The 26,987-nt window shown below is 50.0% G+C and overlaps 1 protein-coding gene across 2 annotated transcripts; it reads left to right on the top strand.

The window, feature by feature from the left end:
- The first annotated feature begins 6,385 nt into the window (after positions 1–6,385).
- Positions 6,386–26,901, top strand: LOC116955598 (threonylcarbamoyl-AMP synthase-like). 2 transcript variants are annotated; one of them, XM_032976750.2, is made up of 6 exons: positions 6,386–6,603; positions 16,223–16,427; positions 18,868–18,982; positions 22,429–22,548; positions 22,882–23,024; positions 25,518–26,901. In XM_032976750.2, exons 1-6 carry the CDS (start codon positions 6,498–6,500, stop codon positions 25,585–25,587), a joined length of 759 nt encoding a protein of 252 aa, XP_032832641.1. In that variant the 5' UTR covers positions 6,386–6,497; the 3' UTR covers positions 25,588–26,901. The 2 variants fall into 2 exon arrangements, with proteins under 2 accessions (XP_032832641.1, XP_032832642.1); XM_032976751.2 differs by lacking the exon at positions 6,386–6,603 and adding an exon at positions 6,649–7,014.
- The last annotated feature ends 86 nt before the right edge of the window (positions 26,902–26,987 follow it).

The raw sequence follows: 26,987 nt of genomic DNA, 5'->3' as shown, positions 1-26,987 counted from the left end.
CTTCTGTCTGACAATATGCCACGTGTGTCGCTAGGGTTTTCACGTCCGCCTTGGAGATGCTCATTCCCACACTTAATAGTGGGGAAAAAAATGATTGCGTAATGAGAATAATTGTGTAATTAAAATATTTTTTAAAATTGTGTAATACATATTCCTGTGTAATACACGTTTTTTGTGTGTAATTTTTATTATTATTTAATTGTGTAATTAAATATTGTTTTGTCTCTAATTGGCATTTTATTGTGTCATTTAATTTGTTTTAATTGTGTAATTATTTTTTCTCGTGTAAGTACATTTTTTTTATCGTGTAACAAAAATTGTTCTGTAATTATTTTTTTTATTGTGTAATTTAAACTGACGTCCCACCAACCAAACATCATTCCAAAAACCCACCCAGGAGGGTGTTGGACTTCTTTTGCACCGTACGTATCCAACAGTGCTAATCGCTGGCGCAGGGAGAGAAGGGGTGGACACACACAACAAACTAAACACGCAAAAAAGCAGCGGCGATCCGATTACAAATTGCACGACCGGCCCCCGATTAAATAATGATTCGTGAAATGTAATCAACTTCGTAAGTGTCATGCGGCACTTAAGAAGTTGTTCTCACGTGGTAGAAAAGAGGGTGTTGGAGAAGTACTGCACTGAGAGGTCATCGGAAGAGAAGGCATCTCGGAGGGAGCTCTGTGATCCTGACCCTGACGACGCCTGCTGCTGTATATTTGGAGTTTGCGTGTCTCTCTGTCATCATCATCACGGTGGCTAGGAGATGTTAACTACCTCGCCTGGTCTACAGGAAGTCGTGGGTTCGATCCCGACCCTGACGCCTGCTGCTGTATATTTGGAGTTTGCGTGTCTCTGTCATCATCATCACGGTGGCTAGGAGATGTTAACTACCTCGCCTGGTATACAGGAGGTTGTGAGTTAGATCCCGACCGTGACGCCTGCTGCTGTATGTTTAGAGTTTGCGTGTCTCTCTCTCTCTCTCTCATCATCATCACGGTGGCTAGGAGATGTTAACTACCTCGCCTGGTACACAGGAGGTCGTGAGTTAGATCCCGACCCTGACGCCTGCTGCTGTATATTTGGAGTTTGCGTCTCTCTCATCATCATCATCACGGTGGCTAGGAGATGTTAACTACCTCGCTTGGTATACAGGAGGGCAAGGCCGTAATTATAATATATATTCAAATATGCTCAAAATGTCCCCCCCCCAATATATTTCTATAAAATGTATTTTTGTGTATATGATTGTGGTTACGGTTGTACTTTATTAATCCATAATCTCATTACATACAATGAAACAAGAAAATGTAAAAAAGAAAAAACAGAGAAATGTAATACAATACACTATTAGACATTGTTGTAAAAAATAACTAAAAAGTCCATCCTATGTGTTAGTGGATTTTTTAATATTTTAGGCTGAAAATGGCAGGAAATTCGTTTTCAAATTTAGATTTTTTTTCTGGGGGGGGGACCCCCCCAGACCTCCCTGGAAGATTTCGTCCCCCTCAGTTTTCAGCTTCAGTTTATTTATTTTGGTATAGCCCCTGTGAGCCATTCGCCTTTTGAATCGGGTGCGACCACGACAAAAAAACCAAAAACACGAACAAGAGAAACATCCATGGCTTACGGCCTTGCAGGAGGTCCTGCGTTGGAGTGATGTGTTCACCTTTCATGTACTCTGCACACTCCTGTCGTGTTCTCGGATTATTGCTGTTTTTGTTTGTGGAACGTTCTTACCGCGTGCCACTACTGGACATCTGTGAAATAAAATAAAACTTCATAGCTCATCGGATTTCTCCTCCTCCAAACGAAAAAATATTCAGATTTTTAAATAAGTTTATTTACATTTTCATTTAAAGCTTTCGTGACTGCAGGGATTCATATGCTTGGTTCTTTCGGTAAAGACACGTCGAAGGGAAACAATAAAATAATAAAAAATATAAAACAATTAAATTTTCACACAAGCAATCATCATCACGTGTGAAACCCACAGCAAGAAAATTTGAAAAAAGTCGGCGGGATTTTTTAACGTTAGCACCACGGAGAGCGATTTGACAGTTTATTCAGATAGACGAGTCCATCTATGTTCGGAAAAGAGGAGGGGGTGAGACGAAATTAATGGATGCGGTCAGAAAGCCACCGTAAGCGTGATCAATCAATTAAGATTCGAAATGGTTTATCAAATCCTTCCAATGATTGCTAAGTCAGAATCCATCTTCTCGGTTGAAATTGTCTCCGTGTTTGCATATGTGGATAGCCTCATGAACGAAGAATAAGTTTATTACAGTACCCGCCTTCCCAGAGTTGCCCCCCACTCCTCCCACCCCCCCCCCCCCAAACATACGAACAATTTCAACATTTTGACACATCCCATCAGCGGCACCGCTGGACACCTGTGCAAAAAACAAGAGCTTCATAGCTCGTCCGGATCTCCTTCTCCAGCCCACACGCACGCACACAACGCGCCGATGGGAGGAGGACTGCCGACCGAATCATTGTGACCTGCTGCGTTGTGACGTGGGAGGAGGGCTCTCTGTGCGTCTCTCTGGTCGCCATCGCGAGCGGAGATGCGAGCCCAGTGCCCTTCTGTGAGAATACTTTTGGTGCCTCTGCCGCTGTGGTGGTGTTGTTCTGTTCTCCAGAGGAGAGGCGGAGATACATCCACCCCATTGTTGTTGTCTATTGTAGCCTAGGGACCGTCCATAAATGACGTCACGCACCTAGGGGGGAGGGGGGGTTGAGAAATGTGACGTCACGTCAAAATGCGCAACTTTAAATAAATATAGACAACACGTTCTATATTCATATTCTTGGTTCTTTCGGTAAAGTCACGTTGAAGGAAAACAATAAAATAATGAAATATATATGAAACAATAACACGTTCTACTTATTTAAATAGACTTCTTAATGAATGTTTCTCCTACAACATCAGAGTGCAGCGCCACATTCAATACGCACTACAATGTGACAATAGTTTAAAGCGATTTGAAGCATGTTTTATTTTTTGGGGGGGGGGGGGCAGAGCTTTGTGACGTCATATTTATTTAATTAAGTCGAACGTGTCTATATTTATTTAAAGTTGCGCATTTTGATGTGACGTCACATTTCTCACCCCCACCGTCGTCACAGATCGTCAGAAATGTCTGACCCCCCCCCCCCCCAGGTGCGTGACGTCATTTATGGACGGCCCCAAATAATCATTTGTGTCTTTGTGTTTCTCTCCCATGTGATGGGATTTTGTAGGGTCAACGTTGAGCTTTATGAGGGGCACGGGGTGACCAATAAGGGTCTGAATTGGTCTGTAATAAGGTAAGGGGCACTGATCACAAGGTTGTATCGCCTGATGAAGCTGTTGTAATTACTGGCGAAACGTCGTACTCGGCTTGTCAATGTTGTGGCTTGGCTCTCAAACACACAACCGGTGTGCTGTACTAGTACACTACACTATACACTACACTATACACTAGTGCTGTACTAGTACACTACACTATACACTACACTATTCACTAGTGCTGTAATAGTATTCTACACTATACACTACACTATACACTAGTGCTGTACTAGTACACTACACTATACACTACACTATTCACTAGTGCTGTAATAGTATTCTACACTATACACTACACTATACACTAGTGCTGTACCAGTACACTACACTATACACTACACTATACACTACACTATACACTATACTATACACTAGTGCTGTACTAGTATTCTACACTATACACTACACTATGCACTACACTATACACTACACTATACATTACACTATACACTACACTATACACTACTAGTACACTACACTATACACTACACTATACACTAGTGCTGTACTAGCGACGAATTGGCCACGTTCTGTTTACGTGACAAACATTACGAATTGGTTGTTAGGGGCGGTGGCGATTTTAACCACGCATTTATATATATTTACACGTGATCTCACCCCCCAAAAAAACCTGTATTATGGATGTAAATAAATATTCCACATGATGTACTGTACCGCTCCAGTGACGCACACGCGTGCCGTATTTTAATTGTCTAAGTTGTACGTAGTGCATAATGTACCCGATGTAATATTGGAGACTGAAATCAAGCGTGGCTACTTTTATCGTCACGTGCACGGTGCTGAGCGGCGGACGTGGTGACAATCTTGTTGGAGCGGTACTCTTTGGTTCTATTCGGTAAAGTCACGTAGGTAAAAAAATAAAACGACAAAAAAAATCACGACGTTTCGGCCACAACACAAGTGGCCTTCATCAGGTGAAGGGGCCGGACTGTCCTCGAGACAGTCTGGTCCCTCGATACAGTCTGGTCCCTTCACCTGATGAAGGCCACTTGTGTTGTGGCCGAAACGTCGTGATTTTTTTGTTGTTTTATTTTTTTACCTACGTGACTTTACCGAACAGAACCAAAGAGTATGGATCCTTGCAGTCACGAAAGCTTCAAATCTAGAATTGTTGGAGCGGTGTTTGCCGGTTTCGCCGGATAACGTTGGAAGCAGCAGTTGTATAATAATGATCAATTTTAATAGTGATCAATTACAATATTGATAAATTATAATCGCGTTGAACTATAATCATGATTAACTATAATAATGATCAATTTTAATAATGATTAACTATAATAATCATCAATTTTAATCATGATCATCTATAAGCATGATCAACTATAATAATGATCACTTTTAATCATGGTCAACTGTAATCATGGTCAACTATAATAATGATCAACTATATTCATGGTCAACTATATTCATGGTCAACTATAATAATGATCAACTAAAATCATGATCAACTAAAATCATGGTCAACTATAATCATGGTCAACTATATTCATGGTCAACTATAATAATGATCAACTATATTCATGGTCAACTATAATCATGATCAACTATAATAATGATCAACTATAATCATGGTCAACTATATTCATGGGCAACTATAATAATGATCAACTATATTCATGGTCAACTATAATCATAGTCAACTATAATAATGATCAACTATAATCATGGTCAACTATATTCATGGCCAACTATAATCATGGTCAACTATAATCATGGTCAACTATAATAATGATCAACTATAATAATGGTCAACTATATTCATGGTCAACTATAATCATGGTCAACTATATTCATGGTCAACTACAATCATTAGGGGCCGTCCATAAATGACGTCACGCGATTTTGTACGATTTTTGACCTCCCCCCCCCCCACGTTCGTCACACGGCGTCACAGAAAGTCTGACCCCCCTCAAATATGACGTCACAAAGCTCTGCCCCCCCCCCCAAAAAACAAATAAAACATGCTTCAAATCGCTTTGAACTATTGTCATTGTAGCGCGTATTTAATGTGGCGCTGCACTCTGATGTTGTAAGAGAAAACATTTATTATAAAGTCTATTTAATTAAGTAGAACGTGTGGTCTATATTTATTTAAAGTTGCGCATTTTGATGTGACGTCACATTTCTCAAACCCCCCCACTCGTCACAAATGTCTGACCCCTCCCCCCAGGTGCGTGACGTCATTTACGGACGGCCCCTAATTAATTTTGCGGTCGCATTAATTAACAAAGGTGGAGAGATGTTAACTACCTCGCCAGGTCCGCAGGAGGTCGTGGGTTCCATCCCACCCCGACGCCTGCTGCTGTATATTTGGAGTTTGCGTGTCTCTCTCTCTCTCATCGTCATGTCCACACTGGTGACGATGATGACGACGATGACGATATTAAGCCCACTTCGTTATTTTACCAAGTTAAAGCCACCCTGCCGATGGACAGGGGTGGCTTTAACTTGGTAAAATAAAATCATTAAAACAAATCTTGATTATGCTTATGCACTCGGTACAATATAATTATACTGTGTTGCGTCGTTTAATATTGCGGCCGCGCATATAATTAGTCTAATTAATCTAATTATAACATAAAAGTTTATTCGAATACGATTACATTAACTCAAACATTGTTTATGACGTCATTGTTGCCGGTGGTTACATTGCGCGTCACGGTCGCGTTAGGTTTTGGCGCGTGTATTGCGTCATCCTGATGCGGATGCGTGACGTCACGACGCTGGCTTCCGCTTAACGTCATCGCAACGTCCGGGGAATCGCGCAGCGGGGGGGGCGGGGAACCCGCCACGTGACGCGGCAGCAGCCAATGAACGCCGCGAACGGGACTTGGGAAACACACCGGAATCGATTCCTGACGCCGACGTTACTCGCGTTGTTTGAAACTTACGAATCGATTTCGATATCCGTGCACGATTTTAACATGGAATCTGAAACGATACGCAATCGGGATGTCGAAGTAGTGGCGTTGGGTGGGTGGGAGTTTGGTGGGGGGGGATTGGGGAGTTGGTGGTGGGAGGGGTTGGAATCGATTATGGACCTTACGCACCGATTATGAGAATCGATTCCGCACGTGTTGGGCTTCCTTCCTCACCCACGTGGTGGCGTCTTTAATGATAGCGGCGGCTGCGAGGCTCAATGAGGTTCGACTTCTTCGCGAGATTTAAACTCCTCGCCAGGTCTAAGATGTCTTCGGCTAACGGACAGCAGTGCACGTACAGGGACGCGCTGGACCCAACGGGACGTGAGTTGTTGTTTTTGTAACATTTAAAACAACAAAAATTTTAACAACTTTTCATTCATTCCGTTCGCAATCGTTGCGCTGTCATTCCGCTACCGGCTTGTCTGGGTTTAACCCCCGAACGGGAAGGACATCTTCGCCTGTTAGAAACGTTCAGGGCTGGCCCTGCCCGCGATCCATCCTGGGTTTAACCTTGCGGGCCGGACTGTGTGAGGAGCTCACAAACTCCTTGAAAGATCTGGGACGCAGTTCCCATCGTCGGCGGTGAGCTCCTCCGGCAGGCGAGGCCTTCGTTGGCTGGGTCACGTAGCCCGCGTGCCCAGCCACCGCATGCCCCCAAAGCAGCTTCTGTTTGGCCGCATAGAGGGGGCTAAACGGGCGCGACACGGGCCGGAGAAGAGATGGAGCTGATGGGTGAGTGAGTGGGTGCGTGAGTGAGTGGCTGAGAGGGTGGCTGAGTGAGTGGCTGAGTAGGTGAATGAGTGGGTGGGTGGCTGAGTGGGTGGTTGAGTGGCTGAGTGGGTGGGTGAGTGGGTGGCTGAGTGGGTGGGTGAGTGAGTGGGTGGGTGAGTGGCTGAGTGGGTGGCTAAGTGGGTGAGTGGGTGGCTGAGTGGGTGAGTGGCTGAGTGGGTGAGTGAGTGGGTGGGTGAGTGGCTGAGTGGGTGAGTGAGTGGGTGGGTGAGTGGCTGAGTGGGTGAGTGGCTGAGTGGGTGGGTGAGTGAGTGGCTGAGTGGGTGGGTGAGTGGGTGGGTGAGTGGGTGAGTGAGTGGGTGGGTGAGTGGCTGCGTGGGTGAGTGGGTGAGTGAGTCGGTGGGTGAGTGGCTGCGTGGCTGAGTGGGTGGGTGAGTGGCTGTGTGGGTGGGTGAGTGAGTGGCTGGGTAAGTGTGTGGCTGAGTGGGTGAGTGAGTGACACGGGCTAGAGAAGAGATGGAGTGATGTGGTACAGGAGGACGTGGAGCTGAGTGGACTTGCCGATGACTGGTACCAGCGGTGTCAAGATCGGCCTCTGTGGAGGAGGCTCGTGAAGGACGCTACTGGGCAGTTGGAGGCAGTCGCCCTCCAACAACAACGGAGGGCGGAGGAGCAACGCTCACAACAACGAGCGGAACGCCGGGTGGCTAAAGCACAGCATGTTGGCACAGTAGGGGGTGTGCATCTACCGGTCATCTCAGTCAGCCAACCCATAGCACCCTCAAAGTGCACCTAGCCTGGCACAGGCGCCGTGGTGACGTCGCCACCACTTAGTGGCGAATGACGCCTGTTGGTATTGGTACGCCTGTGCTGGCCCTCCCCGAGGTCGACTCAGCCTCAAATGTGTACGTGGTGCAGCGGCGTGTAGTAAACATCGCCACTGGGGGGGGGGGGGGGGGGGGAGAGACAAAGGCGGCCGGGCGTGGTGTGCCGTGGCGGCCTTCATAGGTGCTACTCGCTAACAGCACTTGCCCCTACAGCCTGTGACAGGCTATACGGGGATCTTTGTCTTTTTCTTTTATTACACGCTTTTATTTAACTCACTCTGTTGTATCAAATCTTGCAACTCAATTTCAACCCACTTCCCAATGTGGTATCGACTGCAAACTTGGTATGCTTATGTCATACTGATGACAATACTATATTCTATCATAAAAAATAATATATATATTTTTAAACAATCTTTTTTATATGTTATGTTTCTTCTTGGGTCTAATTGTCCACGCTCAACTCACGTTGGCTGTGAATGACCACGGTCCCCTTACGTTGTGGCAAGCTTCGGGTCCACTTCCTGGAGTCGTGGAGTTTTGCCATTACTAGTACGGTACATTTCATTAAAGCGTGTTTTTTAAAAAAAAGTATTTTTAAATATTACTTATTGGAGAAAACATTCAAGGCTCGCCCTGCCCAGAATCCGCCCTGTGTTCAACCAGACTTGATTCTTCTAGATTTGAAGCTTTTTCGTGACTGCAAGGATCCATACTCTTTGGTTCTATTCGGTAAAGTCACGTAGGTAAAAAAATAAAACAACAAAAATCACGACGTTTCGGCCACAACACAAGCGGCCTTCATCAGGTGAAGGGACCAGACTGTCTCGAGGACAGCGCTGGAGTGAACACAGCCACGCTCAGACCGCGACCTTTAAGCTTGTGTGAGAGAAATCAAGGTGCCTTGACAAATGAATTGGCATGAAAATTAGCATTTAATTGGCCGACTTAGCATGATGAACGGTGTAGAGGTGGTGTACATGCGGGTGAACATGCCGGTTGGCGAGGGGGGGAGGGGGAGTTTACCTATTGATGGTGTGAAAAGGGAATTTTAAGAGCTGCGAAAGTTTGGGGTACCACTACTTGAAAAAATATACTGTACCATTGAAAATTAGTTTAATGTTTGGTTCGATTTAGAACATCTTTCCAATGGTTGCTTAATTTAAAACCATCTTCTCGGTTGAAATTGTGTCTGTGTTTGTAGATCTGAATTGCCTCATGAACAAATCTCTGATAAAAATCCGTGGGTTTGCAAAGAACCTTGGTATCGGAGAAAATTATATCGTGATCACCCACAGCGTTGTAACAGTGATCAGCTACGGCAGAATAATTCGTTCTGCCGTGTTTCAAATCTGATTTGTGCTCGCGAATTCGGTCAGAGACATGTCGCTTCGTCTCCCCGATATAGCAATCACCGCAGGTACAACTCAATTTGTAAACCCCAGGGTACTGTAACTCCCCCTCTCCCCCCCTCGCCAACCGGCATGTTCACCCGCATGTACACCACCTCTACACCGTTCATCATGCTAAGTCGGCCAATTAAATGTTAATTTTTATGCTAATTCCTTTGTCAAGGCACCTTAATTTCTCGCACACAGCTTAAAGGTCGCGGTCTGAGCTTGGCTGTGTATCACTCCAGCGCTGTCCTCGAGACAGCCTGGTCCCTTCACCTGATGAAGGCCGCTTGTGTTGTGGCCGAAACGTCGTGATTTTTGTTGTTTTATTTTTTACCTACGTGACTTTACCGAATAGAACCAAAGAGTATAGACTTGATTCTATTTTGAGCAGCTCAGCCACAGCCACCGAATGAATGCCCAAGCAGCTTCTGGGCCAGATGGAGGGGGGCTAAACCGCCCTGGCACGCGCTGGAGAATTAATGGAGCTGATGGGTGTGTGAGTGGATGAGTGGGTGAGTGAGTGAGTAGGTGAGGGAGTGAGTGAGTGGGTGGGTGGGCGAGTGATTGAGTGGCTGAGTGGGTGAGTGGCTGGGTGACACGGGCTGGAGAAGAGATGGAGCTGAGTGTTTTTTTTTTCAGTTTTATTTATTATTATTTTTTATTGATGTATTAGGTATAGCCCTGTGAGCCATTCGGCTCTTGAATCGGGTGCAACCACAACAAACAAAAAAACACGAACAAGAAAAACGTCTTAAAGTGACTATGTGTGACTTTGCAAACAGAAAATCCATGGGAAAAAAAACAGCAAAAATATTCCTGAAAAAATCACCGTACACTAATTCTGTGTGCAAAAAATCCCAGTGGGATGCAAGTCAAACAACAACAACAACCACAAGAAAACTTAGATTAAGGCCATCAGTCTAACTCCGTACTGCAACAAAACAAACATGTCCAAACCAAAAAAACGTTTTCGAAATCACCAAAAAATAAATCCATAATTGCAACGTAACAATGATCACAGGGTCTGTGACCGAATTTTTACAATAAACTACATAAATAACATGTAACACCAAATCCTAGAGCCATAGCTGGCTGCATGAGTTACCTCAACAACAGAAGCATCGGTCGGAGTATCAAATTTTTCAATGTACCTTTAAGATCAGCATGCTAATTCAAAATACAGATAATACTTTGCAGCATCATCCGGAGCGAAACATTTTATTTTATTTTACGCCAATGAATAGCAGTGGCAGCTAGGGGCGTACAACTCCTCTAGAGCAGTTTTGAGAGAAGATCTCATTGGTAGCGATTCAAGTTGCAGTTTATTGGCAATAGCATTCCAGACCCTGGGGGCATCAATAGCAAAGGCCCTTCCTCCAGTTTTTGTGCGGCAAAAGGGAATGTGAAGCTGGTAAATGAGCGAAGACCTGAGGTCAAATTTGTTCTTTGAAACAGAGAGGCGATCCAGCAGGTAGTCTGCGGATTTTTTTGTAAGTACATCGTGAATAAATAAGATCTGGTGCACAAGCCGTCGAACATTAAGAGATGTTGTTTGACTCAATGTAGAGATCTTAGTGGCGAGTCGTATATGGCCAGTTCAATGTAAATCTTAAGGCCGAGTGATAGATGGAATCAAGCTTCTTCAGTACAGTACTTGGGGCTGATTTATACACGATGTCACAGTAGTTAAGTAGAGGCAGTGTGGTAGCTTTTATCAATTCCAAACGGAACATTGGGGGGAAGCAGTGCTTGTGTCGATACAGAAAACCAATTTTTATTTGTGTCTTTTTACCAATATAATCAATGTGATCTTAAAAAATAACTTTTGAATCCAGGATGACCCCAATATACTTATAGATCTTGACTTGCTCTATTTCATAATTATTGAAGGAATGTAATTGGGGAAACATAACTTCCTGCTTTAGTCCTGGTGAGAAGCATAGCACCTTGGTTTTGGAGGTATTCAGGACTAGTTTAAGAGCAACTAGCTGATGTTGTAGTTTGTTGAAATCACCCTGTAGCTTAGCAATCACGTCATCCGGAGAGCGGCCAGCAGTAATCAATATTGTGTCATCTGCAAAAAGATTTACCCTGGAATGATCCAGGTCAGTGCCCAAGTCATTGACATAAAGAGAGAACAAAGGGGGCCGAGGATGGAACCCTGTGGAACCCCTTTTGTTATCTTAACACTGTTTGACCTCCAACCATCTGTGAATACAGTTTGGGTGCGAAAAAAGAGGTAATTTTGTAACCATTTTACTGCGTTTTTCGGAAAAACCGAGCCAACTTAGTTTACTAAGCAGGGTGTTGTGGTCTACTGTATCAAAAGCTTTGGACAGGTCTAGAAAAAGACAGGCACAGTACTGCTTATTATCAAGGCTACTGTAAATGTGATTCAGATGGTCTAATGCAGCAGAAGTGGTGCTGTATTTTTTTCGGAACCCAGATTGTTTTAGATGTAGTAGATTGTTGGTGGACAGGAAACTGCTCATTTGGTAGGTCAATAATTTTTCTAAAATTTTCATCAACGGGGACAAAATTGAGATCGGTCGGTAGTTATTTGGATCATCTTTAGGGCCCCCTTTGTGAAGTGGACGGACATAGGAATTTTTCCATTCTAGAGGAACTGATGCTTCTTTGATGGACAGGTTGACTATATGGGCTATAGGTTTGTATATTAGGTGACCAACAGTTAGTAGAGCAAAGACGGGAATACTGTCTGCTCCGGTAGAGGAGGACCCTTTGAGGTAGGACAGTTGTTTCAGAACATTACTTTTGTGGATTGGCTGGAAACTAAATTAGTTTAATGTTTGGACAGGGGTGTAGGAATTTGCACGAGCAGGGGTGACTCCCAATACATTATCAAAAAGATTACCAACTTCAGAAAAATGAAGGTTAAAATGGTCAACTATTTTTTTGGGATCTGAAAAATATTCCCCATTTCGGTTAAGCTCAACAGACAGATTGTCTGTTTTGGATGCCGTTTTGATACATTTGATTGTTTTCCAGAAAATCCTGGCATTTCCATGTGATTCCAGGAGAGTGGAGGAAAAGTAGGCATTTTTTGCATGATGTATTTTTTTGATGCATCTATTCCTTAAAATCCTGTATTCTAGCCAGTCATTGACCAAATTACTTTTCTGAGCACATGCCCAAGCCTTGTCCCTAGTTTTCATGAGCTTTGTAATCAAAGGATCAAGCCATGGTGGGCGGTTGCCTTTAGTTTTAAATCTAACCAACGGAGCATGTTTGTTAAGAATTTGGAGAAACGTGTACCTGAAGGTCTCCCAAGCCGTAGTCAGGTTGGGGATATCACAGACCTTGTCAATATCCGAGTGAAGCACATCATTAGTAAATCCCTGGGTGCTGAAGTGTCTCAGAGTGCTTCTCAACCAATTTAGGGGGGGGCTTTGGGTCTGGCTGATCTCACCACAAAAATGAAAGAGTGATCACTAAGGTTATTACCCAGAACACCAGTCAGTGTGAAATTGTGAGGGGCATTTGTCAATAGGACATCAAGCAGAGATGACTGTCCCGGATTTTTGAGGTTGGGTCTTGTGGGGACATTTATTACTTGAAACAGATTAAATTCATCTGCAAAATTTGTGGCCACGGCCGGCGGATTTAGCCACTCCTTTAGATCCTCGGTCAAGCCGAAAAAGGTTGTAGTTGTCAATCGCAATCTGCAAGTCATTGACGGCAGGAGTGAGAAATGTTTCTGTTAGACAAAAAATGTCCGGGTCAAGATTTGCCACTTCTAGTTTTAGTTGACTTAATTTAATCACAAGCCCTCTGATGTTGACATGTAGAACACCAACACCTTTCCTGCCAAAAAAATCTACAGAATCATACGAGTTATTTTCATTTGGGCCAAGATGAAGCTCAATACCACCCAGAAATAAGAAAAGTAGAATTAAAAGTTTGCACAAGTATTTTCTGTGAAAGGATGAAGAGCGGCGTACCTTGGACGAATAGCAGTAGCTCGCAAATGGTGTTATTTTTAAGAGCAGAATGAAGTTTGGAAGGAGTGCTGGTGAGGTAATGGGACAAAGATAGGGTTTAAAAGGATACAATGATGGAGTGTAGAAGTGTCTATGGAGCTGTTTCATTAGCAGGTGTAGTGGCAAATCGAGCAACAAGTATGGACGCAAAGTAACGAGGGTAGCCGTTTGTAGAGTTGAGTGTGGCACTAGATATGGCCGGGAGGGACAGCAGTAGGACAAACAGCAGGAGAATTGCCATCTCTAAAATATCCGGGGTAAACACAGATTTACACACGAGCGGAAAATAAAAAAATATATATACTTGTAGGCCGAGCGCGAGAAAAACGTCTTGCCGCACTCGTCACACTTGCACGGCTTCTCGCCCCCCACGTGCTAGGGTTGAACAGCGCCCCCCCCCCCCAGACAGGGTCAGCAGATTTTTGGCTGTTGTGGGCTCGGCTGAACCGCTTGCACCACCTCCTTTCCCCGCCGCAGGATGGTGCTCTTGCTAGCCCTCCTAGAGCTCAGCCCACGACTGGAATGTCGTTTCTTGGCCTCTCGTGTCTCTGCTGCCCGACCAGACGGCCCCACTGAAGCCCACACAGGGGACTCTTCATTCACGACCCTTGGACGTCTTGACGAGCTCCGTGAAGTTTTCAGGAACACAGCTTGGGGTCCGTGGCAATGTTGCCTTGGCAGGAACACAGCTTGGGGTCCGTGGCAATGCTGCCCTGGCAGGAACACAGCCTGGGATCCGTGGCAATGTTGCCTTAGCAGGAACACAGCTTGGAGTCCGTGGCAATGTTACCTTGGCAGGAACACAGCTTGGGGTCCGTGGCAATGTTGCCTTAGCAGGAACACAGCTTGGAGTCCGTGGCAATGTTACCTTGGCAGGAACACAGCTTGGGGTCCGTGGCAATGTTGCCTTGGCAGGAACACAGCTTGGAGTCCGTAGCAATGTTACCTTGGCAGGAACACAGCTTGGAGTCCGTGGGAATGTTGCCTTGGCAGGAACACAGCTTGGGGTCCACGGCAATGTTGCCTTGGCAGGAACACAGCTTGGGGTCCGTGGCAATGTTGCCTTGGCAGGAACACAGCTTGGGGTCCGTGGCAATGTTGCCTTGGCAGGAACACAGCTTGGGGTCCGTGGCAATGTTGCCTTGGCAGGAACACAGCTTGGGGTCCACGGAAATGTTGCCTTGGCAGGAACACAGCTTGGGGTCCGTGGCAATGTTACCTTGGCAGGAACACAGCTTGAAGTCCGTGGCAATGTTGCCTTGGCAGGAACACAGCTTGGGGTCCACGGCAATGTTGCCTTGGCAGGAACACAGCTTGGGGTCCGTGGCAATGTTGCCTTGGCAGGAATACAGCTTGGGGTCCGTGGCAATGTTGCCTTGGCAGGAACACAGCTTGGGGTCCGTGGCAATGTTGCCTTGGCAGGAACACAGCTTGGGGTCCGTCACACTATTAACTAGGCCTCACTCAGGCTGCGCCATGGGCGCGATCAACCAGGCCTCACTCAGGCTGCGCCAGGTGCACGATTTACTAGGCCTCACTCGGTGAGTGGGTGAGTGAGTGAGTGGGTGAGTGGCTGAGTGACACAGGCTGGAGAAGAGATGGAGTTGATGAGTGAGTTGATGAGTGAGTGAGTGGGTGAGTGGCTGAGTGACACGGGCTGGAGAAGAGATGGAGCTGATGCGATACGGGAGGACGTGGAACTGAGTGGACTTGCTGATGACCGGTACCAGCGGTGTCAAGATCGGCCTCTGTGGAGGAGGAGGCTCGCGAAGGACGCCACTGGGCAGTGCCAGGCTAGGTGCGCTTTGATGCGGCTGGGCAGTTTGTCAGTCATCTAAGTCAACCCCATGGCACCTTCCCTGTTTGGGGGGCTTTCGGCGAGGCCTATGACGCACCTCAGCGGTGCACCTAGCTTGGCACGAGCGACGTCACCGCCACTGAGTGGTGGCGGCTTGTTGTGAGTGTGGAGCCGTGGGTCTGGATTGGAACTCTGATGATGTCTGTGTCCTGTGCACACACTGTGTCAACCCACACGGTTTTAGCCCGTATTCTTGTTCAGGAAAATTTTAATTTCTACATCATGGGACCTCCTGTGCCAGTACCAAAATGTGAGAAATGGTTTCTCCCTTTTCTCTGGCAACGAAACAGCTGTGTTAAGATGTTAAAACACCAAACGGAAACAATTTACAAGGAATCATGTCTGCATTAACCACAATAGCTGGAGCACGCCACGTACCACACACACGTGTCGGTGATGTGCAGCGCGTCTTCTTCGAACGCTGGGGAGCCGGACAACCCCCTCTCTGTACCAGCGTGGACGGCACCCCCCACGTGTTCACCTTCTGAAGCGCTCGCTCGTCACCGTGGCGTGCGCGATGAACACCAGCACCAGCACCACCACGTGACTTTTCTTTAGTGTTGTTCGCGGCGCATTTAGCGCCACAGCGCGTGAATTTATAGCGTTTGTTTTATTTTGTGTTGCTGGTGACTTTGTGTGTTTCATATCGGAATCGCCTCCAGTGCTTTTGCTGCTGGCGGCAATAAAAGTTGTTTAAAAGTCTAAAGTCTCCTCACTCTTCTCTCACTCTCTCCTCACTCTCTCTCCTCTCCTCATTCTCTCCTCCCTCTCCTCTCTCTCCTCATTCTCTCCTCTCAGTCTCCTCTTTCTCTCCTCTCAGTCTCCTCTCTCTCTCCTCACTCTCTCCTCTCTCTCCTCATTCTCTCTCCTCTCATCATTCTCTCCTCTCACTCTCCTCTCTCTCCTCACTCTCCTCACTCTCTCCTCACTCTCTCCTCTCAGTCTCCTCACTCTCCTCACTCTCTCCTCACTCTCTCTCTCCTCACTCTCTCTCCTCACTCTCTCTCCTCACTCTCTCCTCACTCTCTCCTCTCTCTCCTCTCTCTCCTCACTCCTCACTCTCTCCTCATTCTCTCCTCTCAGTCTCCTCTTTCTCTCCTCACTCTCTCCTCACTCTCTCCCTCTCAGGGCCGCTGTCCCTGCGGGAGGCTGTGGCGCTGTTGGCGCGAGGGGTGTGCGCGGGACTGGTGGTGGCACTGCCCTCCGACACGGTGTACGGCCTGGCATGCCGTGTCGGCAGCCCGCGGGCGCTGCGGCGAGTCTACGACGCCAAGGGGCGCGACGGTGGCAAACCCCTCGCCGTGTGCGTGGGGGACACGCGGGAGGTGGGCAGGTGGGTGAGGGAGGGTGCGGGTGAGAGTACGGTGAGTGGGTGAGGGTGTGGGTGAGAGTATGAGTGAGTGGGTGAGGGTGCGGGTGAGAGTACGGGTGAGTGAGTTGGTGAGGGTGTGGGTGAGAGTATGAGTGAGTGGGTGAGGGTGCGGGTGAGAGTACGGGTGAGTGAGTTGGTGAGGGTGTGGGTGAGAGTATGAGTGAGTACACGGGTGAGTGTAGGTGAGTGTGGGCGAGTGGACGAGTGAGTTGGTGAGGGTGTGGGTGAGAGTACGGGTGAGTGAGGGAGGGAGTGGGTGAGAGTACGGGTGAGTGAGGGAGTGGGTGAGAGTACGGGTGAGTGTGGGTGAGTGTGAGTGAGTGAGTGAGGGAGTGGGTGAGAGTACGGTGAGTGAGGGTGTGGGTGAGTCTACGGGTGAGTGAGTGAGGGTGTGGGTGAGTGTACGGGTGAGTGAGTGAGTGTGTGGGTGAGTGTACGGGTGAGTGAGTGAGTGTACGGGTGAATGAGTGAGTGAGGGTGCGGGTGAGAGTATGAGTGAGGGTGTGGGTGTGGGTGAGTGTACGGGTGAGTGAGTGAGTGAGTGTACGGGTGAATGAGTGAGTGAGGGTGTGGGTGAGAGTACGGTGAGTGAGTGAGGGTGTGGGTGAGTGTACGGGTGAGTGAGTGAGTGTACGGGTGAATGAGTGAGGGTGCGGGTGAGAGTATGAGTGAGTGAGTGTATGGGTGAGTGAGTGAGTGGGTGAGGGTGTGGGTGAGTGTACGGGTTAGTGAGTGAGAGTACGGTCTGAGTGAGTAAGGGTGTGGGTGAGTGTACGGGTGAGCGAGTGGGTGAGTGTACGGGTGAGTGAGTGTACGGGTGGGTGGGTGAGTGAGTGAGTGAGGGTGCGGGTGAGAGTATGGGTGAGTGAGTGAGGGTACAGGTGTGGGGTACGGGTGAGGGGTAGTTGTGGTGGCAGTGGACAAATTTACGTACCTGGGCAGTGTGCTTATGACCAGCTTCAGTTTGACAGCAGAGGTCTCAACTCCGAATCAGTCGGGCGGCAATATCTTTTCATCGGCTGCGTAATTCTGTGCGGGCTAGAGAAGGGATGGAGGATGTGGACCTGAGTGGAGCTGAGTGGACTTGCCGATGACTGGTACCAGCTGTGTCAAGATCGGCCTCTGTGGAGGAGGCTCGTGAAGGACGCTACTGGGCAGTTGGAGGCAGTCGCTCTCCAACAACAACGGAGAGCAGAGGAGCGACGCTCACAACAACGAGCAGAGCCCCGGGTGGCTAAAACACAGCAAGTTGGCACAGTAAGGAGCACAGGTGGTGCAACTGCCAGTCATCCATGGCACCTGGGTCTGTCCCGTGACCTCCTGCCAGTGGGCGTTCCACACTTCACGTCACGATCACTTAGTGGCGGATGGCAGTCGTTGTTGTATATGGGTGAGAGTATGGATACATGTGGGTACAGGTGTGGGTACAGGTGAGAGTGTGGGTGAATGTGGGTACAGGTGTGGGTACAGGTGAGAGTGTATAAATGTGGGTACAGGTGTGGGTACAGGTGAGAGTGTGGATGAATGTGGGTACAGGTGTGGGTACAGGTGAGAGTGTATAAATGTGGGTACAGGTGTGGATACAGGTGAGGGTGTGGGTGAATGTGTGTACAGGTGTGGGTACAGGTGAGAGTGTGGGTGAATGTGGGTACAGGTGTGGGTGAATGTGGGTACAGGTGTGAGTGAATGTGTGTCCAGGTGTGGGTACAGGTGAGGGTGTGGATGAATGTGTGTACAGGTGTGGGTACAGCTGAGAGTCGGGGTGAATGTGTGTGTACAGGTGTGGGTGAATGTGGGTACAGGTGTGGGTGAATGTGGGTGAATGTGTGTACAGGTGTGGGTACAGGTGAGGGTGTGGGTGAATGTGCGTACAGGTGTGGGTACAGCTGAGAGTCGGGGTGAATGTGTGTACAGGTGTGGCTACAGGTGAGAGTGTGGGTGAATGTGTGTACAGGTGTGGGTGAATGTGTGTACAGGTGAGGGTGTGGGTGAATGTGGGTACAGGTGTGGGTGAATGTGGGTGAATGTGTGTACAGGTGTGGGTACAGGTGAGAGTCGGGGTGAATGTGTGTACAGGTGTGGGTACAGGTGAGAGTCGGGGTGAATGTGTGTACAGGTGTGGGTACAGGTAAGGGTATGTGTGAGTGAGAGTAGGGGTGACTGTACGGGTGTGCAGGTGAGAGCGTGGGTGAGTGAGTAGGTGGGGTTGGGTGCGAGAGTGCCGGTGAGTTTAACAGCTGAGGAGTGTACAGATGGCGATTCTGCCAAGAACGACGATTCAATACGGTTGTCGACGGAGCTGCTGCTGCTGCTGATGACCATGCTGCTGATGTTGATTTTGGAGGCGTTCATATTCTTGGGGGTGTTGTTGACGATGCCGATGATGGTTCCGGTGCGCCAGGCTCTGCCACGTCACGGTGTCTGACGAGGTGATGCAGGACTTGCTGCCGGGCCCAGTCACGCTTGTGTTCAAGAGGAAACCCGAGCTTAACCCCGCACTCAACCCCAGCACACAGGTAGAGGTCCACCACCACCTCCTCCACCACCACCATCTTTTCTCTACCTCGATCACCACCAACTCCTCCACCACCTCCTCCACCACATCCACCAACTCCACCACCACGTCCACCAACTCCACCACCACGTCCACTACCACCTCCACCACCTCCACTACCACCTCCACCACCTTCACGTCCACCAACTCCACCACCCACTCCACCACCACCTCTATGTCCACCTCCCCCACTTCTACCTCCCCACCACCTTCTTCACCACGTCCACCAACTCCACCACCACGTCCACCACCACCTCCCCCACCACCTCCACCACCTTCACCACGTGGTCCACGTGGTGGTGTAGTGGTGGTGCAGTGGTGTGGAGGTGGTGGAGAGGTGGTGGTAGCGGTGGTGTAGCGGTGGTGTGGAGGTGGTGTGGCGGTGGTGTGGCGGTGGTGTGGCGGTGGTGTGGCGGTGGTGTGGCGGTGGTGTGGCGGTGGTGTAGCGGTGGTGTAGTGGTGGTGTAGCGGTGGTGTAGCGGTGGTGTAGAGGTGGTGTAGAGGTGGTGTAGTGGTAGTGTAGAGGTGGTGCAGTGGTAGTCTAGCGGTGGTGTAGTGGTGGTGTGGAGGTGGTGTGGAGGTGGTGTGGTGGAGATGGTGTAGCGGTGGTGTAGAGGTGGTGTAGTGGTAGTCTAGCGGTGGTGTAGAGGTGGTGTGGCGGTAGTCTAGCGGTGGTGTAACGGTTAGCGCTACGCCGCGCTGCGAACCCGGCGACCCGAGTTCCATTCCCGCTCACGGCCAACACCGCCGGCGATTATCTGAGCCGGGCCTTGGGCCCTCCCCTTGGTCGACTGAGGCCTCAAACGGGTAGCCGGTGCGCGCGGTGTGTAGTAAACATCGGAACTGGGGAGACAAAGACGGCCGGGCGTGGTTGCTGGCCGCCCACCCCCTCGTGTGCCACAGTGCCGCTCGCCAACAGCGCTTGCCCCCAGCAGTCTGCGACATTGGGGGGGGCCGGGGGGGGGGGTCTTTGCGTGGGCAACCAGAGCTGAGATTCCTGCTCGCAGCCTTAATGGATCGAGTAGCTGGTGGGGGGGGGGGTGTGGGGAGACAAAGGCGGCCGGGCGTGACAAAAGCGAGGGGATGTGCGGGGGGTGGTGGGAGACGTAGGTCACGTGGGGTGGTGTTCGTGCGAGCTGCGTCACGTGGTTTGTTTGTGGGCCCTCTGGAGGACTCCGCTACCTGCAGCCCGTGGCCACCAGAGGGCGACTCCGCGCCAGGGAGTGGCCACGGGCCAGCGCCGTTGACCACTGCCCCCCAACGGGATTTATTTTTTAAAACCAAATTTTTTTTCTTTTTTTACAAAATGTTTGAAACAAATTATTATTTTTAAAAAATATATATATTTGTGTTGTTTTATGAAACACATTTAAAAAAAAATGTAGATGACGTGATTATTTAACGATTATTTTCTATTTGCAAGTTTTTAGTAACTCTTTTTGTTTAAACAATTTTTTTTAATTTTCCTATTTTTACTCGATTTATTTGAGCTTTTTTACAATATGTTTTACTGTTTTTAACTATATTTGTAACTATTTGTAATAAACAGCAATTAAAAAAATATATTTTTAAATTACATTTTTACAGTTTTTTTTTTACAAAAGATGTAAAGTAACTTTTTTACAAATAAAAACAATTTAAACAAAATATTTTAATTCTTTACTACTTTTGAAAACAATATTTTTTAAAACAATTTCTTCAACAATATGTTTTTTACAATTGCTTAAAAGATTATTTGTCCCCACTGATATCTTATGTAGCTCTTTTAAAAAGAAGCGGACCTGGCTATCAACAAATGATAGCTTGAAGAAGTTGGTGGCTTATCATCGTCATAGTCACGTGGACATTTATAGCAGCAGCAGCCAAATATGCTTAACGTGATGTCGATTCTAAATGTGGAGGGAAAAACCGGAGGACCCGGAGAAAAATCCACGCGACCACGGGGAGAGAGAAACACAAACTCCGAATATACAGCAGCAGGTGTCGGGTTCGGGATCTACCCCACGACCTCCTGTACACCGGGCGAGGTAGTTAACATTTCCTAGCCACCGTGATGATGAGAGAGAGAGAGAGACACAAACTCCAAATATACAGCAGCAGGTGTCGGGTTCGGGATCACCCCCACGACCTCCTGTATACCAGGCGAGGTAGTTAACATCTCATGACCGTTGCACGTGCGCCGTGCCGTCCTTCGCGGCCGCTCCTCGCTTCGCGGCACTTGCCCCGCCGGTGTGTTGAAGGCTACGCGGGGGACCTTTGTCTGTGTGTGTGCGTGTGTGTGTGCGTGTGTGTGCGTGTGTGTGCGTGTGTGTGTGCGTGCGTGTGTGCGTGCGTGTGCGTGCGTGTATGCGTGTGTGTGTGCGCGTGTGTGTGTCTGTGTGTGTGTGCGTGTGTTTGCGTGTGTGTGTGTGCGTGTGTGTGCGCGTGCGTGTGTGTGCGTGTGTGTGCGTGTGTGTGCGTGCGTGTGTGTGTGTACGTGTGTGTATGCGTGTGTGTATGTGTGTGCGTGTGTGTGTGTGTGCTTATGACTGGCTCCAGTTTAACAGCAGAGGTCTCACTCCGAATCAGTCGAGCGGCAATATCTTTTCATCGGTTGCGTAACGCTGTGTGGAAGCTACCTGGTCTGTCGCTCCGCACTAAGCTTCAGGTCTTCTCGGCCACGGTCATTCCCTCCCTTCTCTACGCTTGCGAAACGTGGACCCCCCTAATGGAACATCTTCGCCGGTTAGAAACATTTAGGCTGGCCTGCCTACGATCCATCCTGGGTTTAACCAGACTGGATTGTGTGAGGAGCTCACAAATCCTTGAAAGATCTGGGCAGGGTCCCATCGGTGAGCTCCTCCGGCAGGCAAGGCTGCGATGGCTGGGTTATGTAGCCCGCATGCCCAGCCACCGCATGCCGAAACAGCTTTTGTTTGGCCGGATTGAGGGGGCTAAGCGGGCGCGGCACGGGCTAGAGAAGAGATGGAGTGATGTGGTACAGGAGGACGTGGAGCTGAGTGGACTTGCCGATGACTGGTACCAGCGGTGTCAAGATCGGCCTCTGTGGAGGAGGCTCGTGAAGGATGCTACTGGGCAGTTGGAGGCAGTCGCCCTCCAACAACAACGGAGGGCGGAGGAGCGACGCTCACAACAGCGAGCGGAGCGCCGGGTGGCTAAAGCACAGCAGGTTGGCACAGTAGGGGGCACAGGTGGTGCATCAGCCAGTCATCTCAGTCAGTCGACCCGTGGCACTTGGGTCTGCCCCGTGACCTCCTGCCAGCGGGCGTTCGACACTTCACGTGGCCTCAGGGTGCACATAGCCTGGCACAAGCGTCGTGGTGACGTCACCGCCACTTAGTGGCGAATGGCGGTTGTTGTTGTTGTTGTTGTGTGTGTCTGTGTGTGCGTGCGTGCGCGCGTGAGCAGCTGGTGGGGGTCCGAGTCCCCGAGCACGCCGTGCTGCGCCAGCTGTGCCTGCACCTGCAGGAGCCGCTCGCCCTGACGAGCGCCAACGCCAGCGCGCGGCCCAGCTCCCTGCACGTGCACGTAGGTCGCGGGGACGGTGGTGGTGGCAGGGGTGGTGGCAGGGGTGGTGGCAGGGGTGGTGGCAGGGGTGGTGGCAGGGGTGGTGGCAGGGGTGGCGGCGGGGGGCGGTAATGGTGGTGCACGTGCACACGTACGTAGCCACCCGTGCCAATCGGAGGTGCGTGGTGGTGCTGGTGGTTGGCGCTGGTGGTGGGGGGGTGATGGTGGCGGTGGCGATGGTGAATGGTGGCGACGATGGTGATGGTGGCGTGGGCGGTATTGATGGCGTTGGCGATGGTGGCGGTTAAGGCTGCACGGGGCGGGGGTGGGGGACCTTTGTGCGCATGAGTGCAGGAGTTCAGGGAGCTGTGGGATTCTCTGGCGGTGGTTCTGGACGGGGGGCCACTGGGCGACCCCAGTGACCCGACCTCACGTCTGGGGTCAACGGTTATCGACCTCTCCATGCCCGGAAGCTTCAGGATCATAAGGGCCGGCGTGTACGTACACACACACTCTCGCACAGCTGCACACAACACACACAGAGTTTGCCCGCATAGCCTTTAACAGACTGTTGGGGCGAGTGCTGTTAGCGAGGAGCGCCTGTGAAGGGCGGAACGGCACACGAGGGGGTGGGTGGCCAGCACCACGCCCGGCCGCCTTTGTCTCCCCAGTGGCGGTGTTTACACACCGCACCAGGTACTCGTTTGAGGCTGAGGCGACCTAGGGGAGGCTCGGGACCGGTTCAGATTATCGTCGCCGGTGTTGGCCGTGAGCGGGAGTCGAACTCGGGTCGCCGGGTTTGTCACGCAGAGCGCTAACCGCTGCACCACAGCTCCCCACACAGCTACATGCACAGATAACAAAAACAAAGATCCCCCGTATAGCCTTTAACAGACTGTTGGGGCAAGTGCTGTTAGCGAGCGGCGCCTATGATGGCCAGCGCGGCACATGAAGAGGGTGGCTGGTCAACAGCCACGCCCCCTCGGTCCTCGGGGTCTCAACGTGACTCCACAGATCTCTATGCAAGCCTATGTGTGGGTCTGTATGCGATTATGGATCTTCACCTGGGTCATTGGTGACGGACGAAACCACCGACTCGCTACCCAAACTCCACGTGAAATAATTTTCTATTTTTGCAGCTTACCGCCCACTGAGCTTGTACGGCGATCACAAATGACGAAGTGGCTGGCCATCGTCGTCATCACGTGGACATTTTTTTTTAGCAGCAGCCAAATCATCTGAACGCGTCGTGACGTCGATTCTAAACGTGGAGGGAAAAACCGGAGGACTCGGAGAAAAATCCACGCGACCACGGGGAGAGAGGGAGACGTGCAAATTCTAAATATACAGCAGCAGGCGTCAGGGTCGGGATCTAACTCACGACCTCCTGTACACCAGGCGAGGTAGTTAACATCTCTGCTGGGGGTGAGGGGGTTGGGTGACCACACAGTCACCCAACCCCCTTAAGTTCACAACTCAGAGGCCGTAGTGCGGTTGAGGTGGCTGCCCTGGCTCGGACATTAAAAGTGGGTGAGCCGGAATCATTGAGGGCCTGGGTTCCATTCCGGAATCATCGAGAGCCTGGGTTCCATTCCGGGTTGCAGTTGTCGACTGTGGTTCGACCGGGGTGAGGTTTCCCGCACCACCGATTTACCGCGGCTGGCTACGTATGGTGCGAAAGAAGTTTGGCGTACGTGGAGTGGGCGCGGTGGTGGAGAGTCTGCGTGTCTCTCTCTCTCTTATCATCATCACGGTGGCTAGGAGATGTTAACTACCTCGCCTGGTATGCAGGAGTTCGTGGTTTCGATCCCGACCCTGACGCCTGCTGCTGTATATTTGGAGTCTGCGTGTCTCTCTCTCCCTCCCCGTGGTGACGTAGATTTTTCTCCGGTTCCTCCGGATTTTCCCTCCACAGTCAGAATCGTCACCATGCGTTCAGAGTATTTGGCGACTGCTATACATTTCCACGTGATGATGATGATGGTGGTGGTAATCACACTCCGTTGAGCTGTCATTCGTGATGGCCAGGTCCCTTCTGAAAATTAGCTATGTAGAAGCTCAGTGGGGTCCTTGCACCTGGGTAAAATAACAAGTATTAAAGTTTTCGGTTTCATTCCTGGTCAGGAAGGAGAGCTGCTCAGGTATCTGTGGAATGTTTGGGTCACTCCAGAGGCCAGAGGTCCTGAGCCGGCACCTCCGAGAGCCTGAGTTACACTCTGGGTTTCAGTCGCACAGCCACAGAGATTACACCGAGGTCTCATAGAGACCCGTAGACTCGCACAGAGACCCGTAGACTCACACGGAGGCCAGTAGACTCACACAGAGACCCGTAGACTCTTACAGAGACCCATACACTCGCACAGAGACCCGTAGACTCGCACAGAGACCCATAGACTCGCACAGAGACCCGTAGACTCGCACAGAGACCCATAGACTCGCACAGAGACCCGTAGACTCGCGCAGAGACCTGTAGACTCGCTTAGAGACCCATAGACTCACATAGAGACCCATAGACTCGCACTGAGACCCCATAGACTCACATAGAGACCCATAGACTCACATAGAGACCCCATAGACTCACTTAGAGACTCATAGACTCACATAGAGACCCCATAGACTCACAGAGACCCCATAGACTCACTTAGAGACCCGTAGACTCACTTAGAGACCCCATAGAGACCCCATAGACTCACACCGACCAAATTTGTGAATAGACCGGGTCGATGGTTCTCAGGGTCCGGTCACCAGGTGGTCACCAGGTGGTCACCAGGTGGTCACCAGGTGGTCACCAGGTGGTCACCAGGTGGTCACATGGTTTCCGCTCTCTCTCGTGAGATCCAATCAGCTGTGAAAGGCGGCGGTGGCAGGGTCATTGGTGGGCGGTGGGGGAATGTGGTCCTTGCAAATCGGTGGCCTCATCGATTTGCAAGGGGCGGCCTCACAGTTTTAGAAACTGAAAATGCGTCTTCCTCTCGACGTTCTGGTTTCAGGGCGTGCGACAGGACCCTGGAGATTCTGCAGAAGAAACACGGGTTGAAGTTGGACCCCGGGACGGGGTGACGAGGAGGGTGAAGCGAGTATGAGTGTGTGTGTGTGTGTGGCGGAGGCGGGGGTTGGTGGATCATGGGAGGATGGGTAACGAGCGAGGGTTCTGTATGGGACCAGGCGAAGCTTCTCGGTGTCACTTCCCCTCTGCGGGCTCGTGCCGGTGACCACGTGTGGAACTCCACACACGTGGTCACGCTCCCTCCCCCCCACCCCCGCTGTAATAAATATAATATGGGGGGGGAGGGGGGGGGGTGTTAAGCAAGCACGGTCGACGATAACGCGCGTGGGGTTGCGTACGCGGGTGCGCGGGGTGGGAGGGGGGGGGGGAGGCTTGAACAAAGAGCGAGGTGCGTGGGTAGCGTCTGGAAGCATCCAGCAGCATCCCGATGCCTCGTGCCGACGATGCCACACGCCGAAGCGGCCGTAAAAATGTTTTTTTCTCCCGAGCGGGGGAGCGAGGTGTGTGGTTCTTGCCCCCCCCCCTCCGCCGTGACTTTTAGAAGGGCGGTGGCTGAGGCTCGCTTTATAGACTGGACTGTGGGGGGGGAGGGGGGCTCGCTGTGAAAAAAAGCTGCGTTGGCTTGTAACCTCGTAAGGGGTTACTTACGGGGGTTAATCATTGGCAATGCTGAGTGTGTGTGTCAGTGTGTGTGTCAGTGTGTGTGTTTGTGTGTGTCAGTGTGTGTGTCAGTGCGTGTGTCAGTGTGTGTGTGGCAGTGCGTGTGTCAGTGTGTGTGTGGCAGTGCGTGTGTCAGTGTGTGTGTGTTTGTGTGTGTGTCAGTGTGTGTTTGTGTGTGTGTCAGTGTGTGTGTTTGTGTGTGTGTCAGTGTGTGTTTGTGTGTGTGTCAGTGCGTGTGTCAGTGCGTGTGTGTGTGTGTGTGGGGAGCGGTAGTGTAGCGGTTAGTGTGCTGCGCTACGAACCTGGTGACCCAACTTCAATTCCAGCTCACGGCCAACACCGGTGACGATTATATGAATCGGTCCTGGGCCTCCCCTAGGTCGACTCAGCCTTAAATGAGTACCTGGTGCGGTGTGTAACCATCGCCACTGGAGAGACAAAGGCGGCCGGGCGTGGTGCTGGCCACCCACCCCCTCGTGTGCCGTGCCGGCCTTCATAGGTGCTGTTCGCTAACAGCACTTGCCCCTACAGTCTGTTGAGGCTTCACGGGGGGATCTTTGTCCTTGTGTGAGTTTCTGAGTGTGTGCGTGTATCTGTTGCTCAGATTTGTGTAAAAAAAACCGTCGGAAATTTTAATATAAAATGTCTTGCTTCTTCTGCCTCTTGGGTGCTGGATGTGTATATTTAAATAAACGTTGCTGATTTTTGATTAGTTCTCATGTGCTTGAGAACGTGTTTTATACGTTGAATTTCTTTCGCACCGTACATAGCCAACCATGCTAAACGGAGGTGC

This window comes from Petromyzon marinus, chromosome 60, assembly GCF_048934315.1.
Source record: "Petromyzon marinus isolate PM22_M1 ecotype Great Lakes invasive population chromosome 60, UKy_Petmar_22M1.pri1.0, whole genome shotgun sequence".
In the NCBI taxonomy this organism is placed as follows: Eukaryota; Metazoa; Chordata; class Hyperoartia; order Petromyzontiformes; family Petromyzontidae; genus Petromyzon; species Petromyzon marinus.
The sequence above is the reverse complement of the archived record's forward strand: the minus strand, read 5'-3'. Positions and strand labels throughout refer to the sequence as shown.